General features: G+C 35.0%; 1 protein-coding gene across 4 annotated transcripts; it reads right to left on the reverse strand.

The window, feature by feature from the left end:
• Window positions 1-592: 592 nt before the first annotated feature.
• LOC129367340 (dynein axonemal heavy chain 6-like) lies at window positions 593-13,190 on the reverse strand. Of its 4 annotated transcripts, none has more exons than XM_055041708.1 (19): window positions 12,794-13,190; window positions 11,535-11,602; window positions 10,035-10,217; window positions 9,477-9,830; window positions 8,729-8,863; window positions 8,479-8,627; window positions 6,820-6,997; window positions 6,620-6,706; window positions 6,435-6,536; window positions 5,517-5,597; window positions 5,266-5,386; window positions 4,098-4,249; window positions 3,513-3,665; window positions 3,131-3,382; window positions 2,111-2,239; window positions 1,427-1,540; window positions 1,188-1,331; window positions 863-1,067; window positions 593-742 (listed from the first exon to the last, which is right to left on the reverse strand). In XM_055041708.1, the coding sequence occupies exons 1-18, from the start codon at window positions 12,894-12,896 to the stop codon at window positions 900-902; spliced, it is 2,673 nt and encodes an 890-aa protein (XP_054897683.1). In that variant the 5' UTR covers window positions 12,897-13,190; the 3' UTR covers window positions 593-742; window positions 863-899. The 4 variants fall into 4 exon arrangements, with proteins under 4 accessions (XP_054897683.1, XP_054897681.1, XP_054897680.1 ...); XM_055041706.1 differs by having other exon boundaries at window positions 859-1,067; XM_055041705.1 differs by having other exon boundaries at window positions 593-1,067.
• Between the last annotated feature and the right edge of the window lie 50 nt (window positions 13,191-13,240).

The raw sequence follows: 13,240 nt of genomic DNA on the forward strand, positions 1-13,240 counted from the left end.
TATGTTTTGAAAAAGTATTCATCCCAAGCTCCCTTTACTAGTTTTAGTCAGACACTGATTTATCATCCAGATGTATTTCAGTAGGTGAGTCTTGAGAAATGACATAGACACAAGTCACAAACAGACACAACATAAAGACAATCTGGGACTGTAACAGTTAATTTAAAGTTGTCAGATCCTCCTAACGTCTCTCCACACCCAATCCTTCTGCATTTAAGGAACCTTATTTTGGACTGTGAATGAAGGATTTTTCCAGGAAAATTAGATTATAGGACAGGAAATAGTACCATATTTAAGTTTAGATCTGTTTAATTTATTAATTACCTTTAGCTTCAATGGTTTACCTTATATTCACTATTTATGAGCGACTGTTGTTTGTGAATGCTCTTCCACAGTAATGGTTAAAAAATTGTTCTGTTCTTAGGGCAAAGTGTGTGGGCAATTCCTCATTTTGCTGATAGCTTTTAAATTTCTCCACCAAAGTTGAAAATTATGTGTTACTACCTCCTCCTTTCGGAACTGTGTTCTCCACACTCCTACACCATGGTTGCAATCCATTTTCCAGAGCAGCAACAAAATATCAAAAACAAGGTTGAAAATAAATGTGTTTAATAGAACTGTTAATTTAGCTGCCTTTGATATTGTGATAACATTCCTACCAAAAAAGAAAGTTAGCTTGTAATTCTGCATTTATATTTCCAGTATTTCCTTGCATCAATAAATCCTTTCATCAGCACATTTTCTGAAAAAAAAGTACCTTGTTTACTACATCTGACCAACAGAATAAAACTGGTAGTGATGGTTTGTAAATCTGAACAGTGTGCGGGTGTCTATTCCAAGATTCACATATGTACTTACTCACAGAAGTGAAATGAAGACTGAAAATGGGTCTAAGTTTGCTAACTCAATATCTGTAGTATCTCTAATCCACATGAGAAGACATCATGTTCCTCCAGTGTGGCAATAGTAACTTCCTCCACATCCAGAGTGGCGGCCACTAAACTCTCCAAAGACACCCACCGCCCTGGCTTCAAACGCAAAATCAACAGATTACCGATGACAGGCATCTGTTGAAAAAGCAGAAACAGTTCTTGTAAACTCAGAAGTCTACAATCAGCCCAGGTTAGAACGACATCACCCAGGTGTCTAAAAGGTCAACTGTCTAATTTGAATTTTATCCCACCTACCTTGTTTTTCATTTGTTTCACCTTATTTTTCAAAACAACAACTGAAGAGTTTGGAGGCAGGCCCATCTCTAGCTGCTCGACATACTGGTCAAACTTGTTAATCTGCGTGCTCAACTCCTCCATGTCCATGTCCTTCAGTTTGGTCTTTTGGGGAAATCAAAAACACAAAGCTACAATATAGGGTATCCCTGCACATGACAAAGAATGTATTTTTAGGTTTATATGCTCAACACACTGACTTGTTGCCATTTATTGTGTAGATCGTCCCATTCCTCTATAGAGTTCCAGAGAAGCAGGATCAGCCTGAATTTTGCCGCTGTCACCTCCAGGACATCAAACTTGGTAATCTCCAGCTTTACCCATCAGAGAAGAAAGAGTTAATTACTTTGGAGTTGGGCTATTAAGGCTCACTGATAAATCTGCTCCATTTTTCTTTATTTTAGGACAATGGCCATTGTTAAAATCAATTTTATCCACCAACATTATCCACGTCCCCAAAGTTCTAAAAGTCAGCCTCTGTTCCCTGTTGAGAGGAAGTTGACTGACAGACCCACCGACCTGGTCACATCTGCATAAGTGCCATTAACAATCATCACCCTACTGTTGCCAACATAGAATCTTTGTTGCTATATTAAGAAACTTTTCAGACTAAAAAAAAAAACCCCAAAAAACAAAAAAACCAAAGGAAGAACGGTATTAGCAAAAATCGGAATCAGCAGGTCAGGCTTCTTTTTAAAGATCAGTGATCATCTAAAAACTACAACTAGTGCACCCCTAGTTGTGACTGTCAAAACAAAATGAAAAATTTACTGCAAAGATGCTGGACTGCATCTTACTTTGATGCAGTTCAACATCATAGTAAGACCATGTTTACTTTGATATCACAGTATGTATCTGAGAAAAAAAAAGACAAGATGTAGCACCTTGAATCTATTTTGGTAGAAATTACAGGATGAGGCCTGGGCTTCCAGCCTATTTATAGCAGTCTGGATCTTCTCAAAGTGAGGACGCACTTTATCGGGGCTTACTTTGATGTCCAAAAAGTCTGGATTCTGCACATAAAAGAACACATTTCTAAACAAAACGTGGAGAGTCTTTACACTTAAGATAATGTTGCTCAACAAGTCAGATTTTTACAATTTCGCACTACTCCAGTAACAGATTTCTGAAAACTTTAAAACATTCTGGACATTTGAGTACAATATATTGACATCGAACTGCTTAAATAATAATCAGGTCTTAATATCTATAGGTACCACTGAAAATGAAACAAAACAAAGATGAAAGAGCTTTTTTATTTACTGTGTTTTGATATTAATTTTATTGCTTTTTTTTTTTACTTATTTCTGCTGTAAAAACAAAAATAAATTTGCTCTATTTCAAAATCTATAATTCCTGGACTTTCATGGTTTGCCCATATCGATGGGCATATTCTATAATAAACACGTTTTTTCAAAGCAGTTTGCAAACATATTTCTTTTTGGTGGTTTGTTTGGAAATTTTATCCAGTCCGATGGTATTTATTTTTTTCATACCAGATCTATAAAATGAAAAACAGCACACGTCCTATTCCTCTCTACATTTCAAAGGCGTGTGTCCGGACCATCTTTACAGGGCAGATATTTGGAAACCACTATAATGAGCCACTAATTTTTGTAAGTCCTAAATGCATGCATAATGTATAAATTGTTTCAGGGAGGTCTAATTGTACTATATTTGTTATTTCAATTTACATCCATCCATCTATCCATCCATCCATTTTCTGTTCACCCTCATCCCTAATGGGGTTGGGAGTTGCTGGTGCCTATTTCCAGCAATGTTCCGGGTGAGAGGCGGGGTACTCCCTGGACAGGTCGCCAGCCTGTTGCAGGACCAATTTACATTCCACTTGTAATATACAGGATTAAAACTGGAAAGAAGTAGAGTATTTATATACGTTGTACCTGCAACATATGTGCCATTTTTCTGATTTCTTCTTGCATTTTATTTTCATCTGTGGCCAGAGAGCTGGTAAATCTCTCCATGCTTGACTCCCTGGCTGCCACCTCGTCGTCAATTAAATAATACAACGAGCTGATGTTGGGTTGCAATGTGACGAAATCGACAAGGTCCTCAGACGGTACGGTAACAGAGTACCCTTTGAACAGATTGTACACCTTGAAAACATTGTCATGCTGCTCCTGTACGCCCAAGATCTGGTGAAGAGGAGAAAAATGGTTATAAATAAAAGAGAAACAAATTGATTCCTATTTATCAATTAGAGCAAATATTGCTGTTGACATCACAGCTGTGATTTAATACAAAAAGGGGAGATTTGTTTCTCACTCCATCCTCAATCTCATCCAGAAATATGAGCTGCTCAGCCATCTCCACTGTTGTGGAAGGATAGGACTCCAGTTTAATTTTGGCTTCACTAACTTTAGTCAGGAGGTCATCAACTTGTTTTCGAGCCAGCTTTATGAGCATTGCATGTGAATCCTAGAAAAGATGAGAAACAAGAACTTCTACAACACACCTTTGACTTGTCTAATAAAAATGTTAATTTGACCTTTGGTTAGACTGGAAAGTATTTCTCTAATTAAATGTCTTCCTGTGGCATTGAACATTGCTTACAACAGAATGTCAACTGGGTTTTATTTAAAAGAAGAAAAAAAAAAGGAAAGGCCTTGTAGTCAATTTGTTAGAATGTTATTGTGGCCAAAAAAAAGGATTAGTAAAGATCATTTCAGTACCTAATGTTTGCAATGGAAATTTGCTCATGGTAGGTTGTAAATACATGGAATTTTTTTGACCACAGGAAGCCAGTAGAAGTTGATTTAGAAAAGAAAATGCTGAAGAAATTGAAAAAAATACCAGTGTTTCAATGGATTACATTGCAGTTGGACAAAATGTCTCTATATTAGTTCTGACCTCCAGAGAAGACAGAGTAGAAGCATTAAGCTGCTGTTTGAGCTGGGATTGATCCACCAGCAGTAAGCCAAGATGCATCCTGTCTTGGATAGCTATGGCCGCCTTGTATTTACCATGGTATAACTCCAAGGTCTTGGCAAAAAAGCTCAAATCTGTAAGACAAAGACAACAAGAAAAAAAAAACTGCTACTTTCTATATGACTTACGAATACACACTCTACAGTACTGTGACAAAGTACTTGGTGCACACTAAAATTTGTTTTTTTGTTTTTCTTACTAGATCTAAAGGGTTCAGATCACCATTAAAAATTACAGAAAAAATGCAGATGCATTGCTCTACGAAGACCACTTCTTGTGGTCTTCGTAGAGCACTAGAAGTGCTCTAATTAAATTTTTTTAAAATTAAAAATTAACCATCAAGGTAACTCTGTGCTACCTTTTTTGTCATTTTCTTTTATAAAAAAATGCATTCGTTATCCTCATATTTGGGTGTGAAAGTGAAAAAATATCGAGTTAAATTCGAATAAAATGCAGTGACATGTCTGTACATAGAAAAACCACCCAATGTAGCTATTTAAATTATTCTGCAGAGAAGAGTGGGTCACTTTGCCTCCAAAAGTGATGTATAAAAGACATTATGCCAGTTATTGCATGCAGGCAGTTGTTCATAAAGGGTCAGGTTGGTTTGGATAGCTTTCTTCCCTCAGTAAATCAAACCAACATTCAGAAATTAATTTTTCTATTTTGTCAGGTTATCTTTGTCTGCTTTTTAAATTTGGTTGATGCTCATAAACATTCAGGTGTCATAACAAATTACAGTAAATATTGTTTCACACCTGTTTACATATCTGAAAATTGATATATTTTTAGATATGTCAATTTCTGATATATTTTCAGAAGTTGAAATTTTAAATTTCAATATAGGGCCGACTTCCCTATAGAGTCGACTTCAGTGACCCTATATGAATATGTGTTTATGGTGTTTATAGTGTAGATAAAAATTTTGTGCAAAACAATAGACATGGCAATTTTACATCAATTTTAATAACACTGAAACATTATTAAAATAAATAAAAAAAATTGTTCACAAAAGAAGAAATCTTTAAAAATGTTCCTCTAAACTGTAATCTGAAAACTACACTGACTGTAAATATTTTGTAACAATTACCTGGTTCTGCTTGTTCCATTGCAGCAAGTTCTAGATGTCTATTCTTCTTAGCGAAATCCAGAAAATGCTCAAACGTGCGTGAATAGATTTTGGCTGAATTAAAAGCCAAATGGAGTGAATCCTGAAGGGAAGGTAAAAAAAAAAAAAAAAAAAAAAAAAAAAAAAACAAGCATTAAAAAATTGGATGCAACTACACAGAGTTTAAGTCTGAGCAAAAAGACTCCAATAAAATAAATTGTGTAAAGACCTACCATGATCTTTTTAATGATACGTTGAAGGTGGATATCTTCCTCTAACACAGTGTTCAGAGATGGACCGCCCTCCAGGTCCTCCTTTAAGTGCCAAAAACAAACACATACATGAGGGAAAGGAAGCATTGAACACATCTATGGTTTTATCAGACAAGAAAAAAGGCTATTGCCATCAAATTCACACCAGATCTCAATAACAAGTCCAATAATCCACACATGCAAAGTTATGAAGCCAAGTAAGTCCATAATCAAATTATGTATAGTAAACTAGGAAGAAAGACTAAGTAGAGGACCCACATCTTGAATTGTATACTTTGCACAAAGCATTTAAAGTAATGGAGGCTTCAAAACATCCGGTACAGAAAAATTAGCCACATGCATTGATGTCGGGCCTCTGTTCTCTCACACAGATGGCATCAATTCTTAAAGACTCTCAGAGCATATTCTAAGCATTATGATATTTAAGTCCTTTCAAAATATTTCAATTGGAGTCAAACTGGGTGTTTTCAAGTTTCACCATTCCAACAGCTTCATTTTCTTTTGTTGTAAGAGCTTTAATAACGATTTGGGATTTATATCTTAAAAAAAAAAAAAAAATCTATGTCCCTCTTAATCTTTATGTTCAAAAATTATTCTGTAATTCCACTTTTTTACAAAGAAGTTATGGACTATTTGTTTCAGTTTTTAAGCATCTGTGGATTAACTGTATTCTTACAGAAATATGATGTGCATTTGATCTTAATATTAGAAATATATTAAATTAAAGATGTACAATTATTATTTTCAACATAAAAACAATTAACTTTACATTTAACATAAAAGCTTTAAAGAAACATCTGAAACATTTATAGGGGAAAACTGACTTTGAATATCTAGTCAGAGATATGTGATTACGTTCATGAATATTTTTACTATCACCTGTTCAAAATCTATCAGTGGAACCATTTCATTGTCTGCTGTGAGGGACATCAAAGACATTCCTGTATTCTTGAACTCCCTGATTAGGTCTCTGATGGTTCCCTGTATGAATTATACTTTAAATATAATATATATGTATATTTGAAATGTGTAATATTACTTGTTGCGGAACATGCTAAACAGACCTTAAAGTCTTCCTGAGAGGGCCGGAACGTCAAAACATTTGACTCCAGCAATAGCTCAGATGTTAATAAAGGAAAGTCAGGAAGAACCTTTGACACACAGACAAAAAAAAATAACCACCATGCCTTGTAACGATGTTCAGTATAATCTGAAGTAGATAATAGCTGACTTTACTTAAATAAGTTATGAGAAACTGTCCTACCCTCTTTTCAGAATCCTCTTCAGAAGAAGCCTCAGGCTGGTCACTTGGGATGGGAGAAGTGACTTGGCAGGCCGTCTGACCTAACTGTTCCTGGAATACAGTCAGGATGATATCCACTGCATTTAGCACCAAGGAGTGCACTGTGCTAAACATCAAATGGTCAACATGACGAATGAAGCTGGGAGGGTTAGAAACACGGACACCTGAATTAGATTTTGCCACAACGAATGATAAGTGTTGCAGTAAGTGAAATTAAGTTTGAAATGTTAATTTAATATATTTAATGTAAGAAATATGCATTCAGAACATGTGGCCTGCTCTAAAGGAAACAAACTGCATCATAAAGGACAAAATTTCAAAAACATAATCATTAGTAAATCGATGTTTGAGACTCTTTTGAGGACAGAGAGAATAATGAAGGTCGTTTCCTAAAGAACACTTAAATAAAGAAACTCACATTAACTGAATACTACCACATTATCATCTATAGTCAGAGAAGATCCCAAAGGTTTTGAGGATAATTAAACTGCCATTACAAAACAAAATAATCATGTCTTTCAAGAAGAAATGTTGGCGGGTTTTGAAAGTTTATTTGATCTGACTTCTTGCTTCATATGCATGAAGTAGTATTAACTAAGCTATAAAAAAATTATGCCAAAATATATTGAGTCCTATTACAAATTTTAGGTTGTAGAAAGGCTAAAGAAATAGTAGAAAATATCACTTAAAAGAAAAAAAACAGCAAGAGATTTATTTAATATTTTTTATAAACGTAGCAAAAACAAAATGTGTTTCTCTTGTCCAGAGCTGATGTCATTCCTACAATGAATAACATACAACCTGGACAAGAGAAACAAATTTTGTTTGCTACTTTTAGTTTGTCACAGACCAAACTTACAGTTAGAAAAAAATTGGTATTTTCTGACATGCATCTGATGCTGTTTGTGTTTGAGGCCCTTACTTCTAGATGTAGATGCTATTTCTGTATTAGAAACTGTTAATATTCTATCCTGCTATAGAAGGTATAACCATCAGCTGGGAAAAGCAGTGGTGGTCACTATTTCATGCAGGCCAACTCTAAACTGTGGCTAGCTGGAAGCTCAACCCATTCTATGCATCCTCACTCTGTCAGCTCACGAAGATGATTTGCATGAGCATCTAAATGTGAATTAACATGCTCAGTTGATCATGAAAGTCTTTTACCATAACGTCATATCTGCTATTTTCTGAATGTGATCTAATGTAATCTCAATTAAAAACATTGAAAAAACTTGCATAAAACCTCTTGCTGAAGCAGACGAGAACATGAATGTGCAACAAAGTCTTTCGTGAGCTTATCCTTTTCAGTGGTTTCATAATCATTTTTTTTTTGTTTGTTTTAAAGAGTGGAACCAAGCTGAATGAATGCAAATTTACACTGTTTGATCAATAAAAATAAATAATAATCTGATAATCAGTTTGTTAGCGTTGAAAAAATAAATCCAGAAAAAAAAAAAAATTAAAGCCGTTTATTTTAATTGAATGCTACATTTAAATTACTTGCTAACCACTAGATTCTGCTTTTTAGTACATTTTGAAAACCATGTTAACTTTGTGAAAGCAAAGTTGGACACAAATGATAAAATTAAGAACACAAATGAAGAGAAAAAATTTACTAACCAAGTCATCCGCTTATAAAATGTTGCATTTAAAACCTCACTGTTATAACTCCGAGCAGACATAGTTTTGTGCTCCACTAGGTATACACGTCCAGCACCAACTGTCACCTTCTTAACCTCTTCTCGAAAGTCCAGAAGTTTACCCTGTATCTGACGAAACAAACACAGGCAAAAGGTTTCAGAACACGCTGAAACTTTAATGTGTACAATAATTACTTGTGACGCGTTTTTTCATGAATGTACTGCTCCACCTCATTTTGTTGTTGGAGCTGAGACTCGTAGAACCTCTGCAGTGTGTATGTTTGGCTTGTTACGACCTGAAATGTCCCCGTCTCAATGAGCTCGCATGAGAGTGTCTTGATTTTCATCAATGCTGGTCTCAGATTCTAGATAACATATACATATTGTTAGTAATAATTCATTGTGAAAATTACATACATCATTTTTTTTTATATCCTATTTTAATAACTCAAAATCTTTTTAAAATGTTTAATTATTAGCCTAACACATTATCTGTACTAATGACACATTACTGAATGGCCTTCACTGTAAACTTCTGACAGGGCTGTAGTCAATCCTGTTGCTAAAATAAAAATAAAAGTAATATTTAAATAATAATTAAAAAAATAATAAAATTGTGCAATGGCATTTTATGACATAGAATGCCATCCTTGTTGATGGTGTTGATGACTAGGTAACTGTCAAGTCAGCAGGCATTCCTATGAATGTGCAAGGCATAACGTAAATTCCTGTTTTAAAAATCCTTTTGTGAAAAACTTTTTAGAGAAACTGAATTATAGATTGTCATTAGCTGTGCACAATATTATAATTTTTTTAAAAATCCCAATGTGTGCAATGAATCCACTCAATATATGAGTTTCACTTTTTAAATTTAGCTGAGTATATTAACTTTTTCACAATGTTCTATGTTATTGAGTTGTACCTGTGCTTGTAAGGATTTATTAAGTTATGGTTGTCCACTCTATGCACAAAACATACCGAGTCCAGTATAAACAGGTCGACGTGGAGAACTGACTTAGCAAAGTCACGCTTCCTCTTACACACCTCGCTGCGCCACAGAGTAAAGGCTTTCCAAAGTCTTTGGGAAATCAAGGCTGCAGCGGATTCGGGGTCTACCTCATAGTAATCATCTTCTGTCAATTTTACAAATGGTTTCTCTTCCATCGAGGATAAAGCTTGATAACTGTATGCTCTTCCTTTTCCTGAGGGCGCAGCTGACTGGGCTTTCTTTTCTGTAAAAAGCATCCGATTGAAGTCCCTAATAAGTTGCATGGCGGTCGTACTTGCCACCTTTTCCTGTTTCTTGTCATGTTTTGTGATCTTTTCCTGCTTCTAGAAAAAGAAAAGGCAGTTACGTGAAAAAACCCCTACTACAAATAAAATGTGTTTTTTTATTTGTTTGAGGAGGTTCATAGACAACTTACAGCTTGCTCACATGATGTTCTAAACATTGAAACTAAAGTGTTTATTTCAGTCATTTTGATGAGTTTTTTTAGCTTTGCGGCTAAAAAAAACGATAGCTTGTCCAAATCTCACCTTAAGTGGAAGCTTTGGAGGAGTAAGCTGTAGTGGCTCAGGGAGCTTCGGTGTGTATTCTGGTTCCTTTGTTTCCTTAGTTGCAGGTGATGCGGTGTGCCAGCCTGTAAATATCATTCGCTCACGAGCCCTCAAATGTTTCGCACTGGGTTGTTTTCGCAATACAGGTCTCTTCAATACAGCCTAGATTAAGATGAGGAAACAGTCTAAAAATGTGTAAAATTTTAACAAAGCTTTACAGTTGTTATTTTTAGACAGCCATTTACTGTCTACTCTAAGTGGCTTTTACTGAGCATAAAATTGTGTTTATTTAGTATGATCAGCATGTAAACGTTCGTCTCTCTCGACTCTGGAGGGATGTTATTAGCCAGAAAAGCACTCAGGCAATATTATAAAGGTAATGTTCCAATTGGTTGTTTTAATGTAATATCTATCTATACAGATTATATTACATTCAAACATTGCATTCATTCTCTTTCAGATTACTAAGAATCACACAAAGTCCTGACATTCAAGTAACTAAAACAAGTTGACTAATCTGGTGCACAACTGCCAGCAATGTCGGCCAACTTAGGAAAACGTAATGAAACAGATTAATTTTTCTATATCTAATTTCTGTAGTAACTCAATAAAGCTTTTCTGAGCTTAGACTTTTCTTTGTTCATATCTCGCCTTTACATGAAATATATAACTCAAAGAATTTTGGAGTGTGGTGATATTTTCTTCTTATTGTTAAAAGTTTAACATTGTTTGTCCTTACTTCAACTATCAAATAGAAAAACAGAAACACAATAGTTTCATAACTAAAGTTTGAATGTTTTAATCATACACCAGAACTAAAGGAATTCATCTCCTACATGCTTTAAAAAAAACAAAGAAACAAGTTAACAAATGGATAATGGAGAGCAATGGCAATAGTGCCATTGGTCACTTTTGGATGATAAATTCACCATTGCTCGGTGATAACTGATTTGAGTCTCTTTGAATTTCAGTTTTAGCAGGTTTTCTTAATAAATGTTGAACTGGGAACTCAGAACATTTTTTACTTTGACTTCAAAGTAAAAAAAAAAAAAAAAGAATGAAACAAATTGCAAAAGGTGAAGTTCAAAAAGCAATAAGTTACTTTACTCAGAGCATATGTAATATGTTTCTCAATAACTAAAAACGGTTAAAAGAATTACAAAAATATTTTAAGTTTTAAATTTAACGTAAACATAATCACATGCGACGAAACTGTTAATCAGAATCAGAATGTAACATTGGGTGATTTTTTTGTTTTTCCTTTCATAGAAGGATTGGTTGTGTTGTGTGATTTTGTCAACTTAACGTCATAACATCCTGGATGTCAGTATATCTGCTTACAACTAATGCAGTTGGAACTGGTGAATTCCAGTTCCCTTGGCCCTTAAGTAGGGACAAAGCTTAGACCACACCTCCCTCTGTGATCCATGACATATTTTTATGAGCACAATGATTAGATGCACTTTCTTTAGGCCTCACCTGTGGGTCTACTGAATATTCAGGTCCTGGTGGTACAGTGGTGAACTCCACTCGATCGAGACTGCATTCTAAGGCAAAAAAAAAAAAGATTTACAACCATTATGAAATTTTCTAACCTCAGAAGCATTTAACTATCAGAGCAAGGAAATGAATTCAATGCCATCTTGTTAGAACAAAACCCTAAGCTTGTTTTAACAAAATTAATTTTGAATCCCAGTAACACTAGAACTATTGAGCTTCTTATTTTCTGATTAAAAGAACCTTAAACAGCTTCTTTCTCACAGAGAGTTTGTTTCGAAGCCTGTGCTAAAAATGTTTGTCGACCCAATGACAATCGTAAATCCATCATTGAAGGAGCACCCAAATATGTAGGTGGCCTTCCGGATGAATTAATCTAACTGCTTCCAGCGCGGTATGTTAAAGGTTGCTGCTCAAACATTAGTCTAATGCCATTCTAGTGGATGCTAACTGATGTCAGTCCAAATCTCTACAAGTTTAATAGTTCAAACAGAGGTGGGTAGCGTACCCAAACGTTGTGCGTGAGAGTAGCAGTAATTCAAGATATTTTTTAACTTGAGTAAAAATAATAAGCAGCCATCCAAAAATTAATCAAGCAAGATTAAAAAAAACTATTTTATGAAAAGCTACTTAAGTAATTGATCACATTAAAACCTTAGAATCAGACAGACACAAAAAGCATTCATTTATGAGACATTTCTGGTATTTTAAAGACTACAATAAAAACAAAGTCAAATTACATAATGACAATTCAGGCAGATCAAATATATATATATATATATATGTATATATATATATACATATATATATATATATATATATATATATACACACACACATACACTTGATTGAACATCTATTACATTAGAACAAGACTTGTGTATAAACAAGAAGTCTCAAGAAGTTAAAATATGTATCCTTCATTCAGTGAAACTACAGTAGGAGTATACAGTAATTTTCCTCACTTAAAGATATATTAAAAACAAAAACAAAAAGTTACTCAAGTAATTGTAACTAATTTGACAGCTGACAGCTCACTTCTTGTAGGGTTATAAAGGTATATCTCATCTGACTCACAGAGCGTATAAATCGTGTTAGAAATAAAACCTTCTCGTCATTATAACATTGTAATGCGAGAAGAAGTTTTCTATCTCCCAACAAGGTGCTGAATATCACCTGGCTTCAGCAGTTCAATGCTTCCGCCGCTAACGACCCCAGTCACAATGACTCGTTTCACCCACCTCGGAGTCTCCTGTCCTTTGAAAAATCTCGGGAAAAGGACCGTGAAGAGGATCGCAAAGAGGACCGCAAAGAGGACCGCGAAGAGGACCGCGAAGGCCTCATCTCTGGCAGCCGCAGGCGTCGAAACAGAAACACCAGGACAAAACAGGCTGTGGATAAAAGAAACGAGCTGCGGCGTAACGTGAGGTTATAGGAGCTAAACCGAGTTTCTAAGCTTCGTTCATGTGAAACCAGGTTTCGACAGTGTTCTTAATTTTTTTTTTTAAAACAACAAAAAAAGAAAAACAAAAACACACTTCGAGTACTTTAGCGTCGTTTTCCCATGGCTGAGCTAAAAAAAAAAAGTCCTCTACTTTACGAACAAATCTTTTTTGCGTCTTTGTTTTAAGGTTACAACCTCGAAACCAACGCTTAGTTGCCTAGCAACGGAATTCTTACCCTTAGAG

Source organism: Poeciliopsis prolifica, unplaced genomic scaffold (genome assembly GCF_027474105.1).
Source record: "Poeciliopsis prolifica strain line A6 unplaced genomic scaffold, Auburn_PproV2 SCAFFOLD016, whole genome shotgun sequence".
NCBI lineage: Eukaryota > Metazoa > Chordata > Actinopteri > Cyprinodontiformes > Poeciliidae > Poeciliopsis > Poeciliopsis prolifica.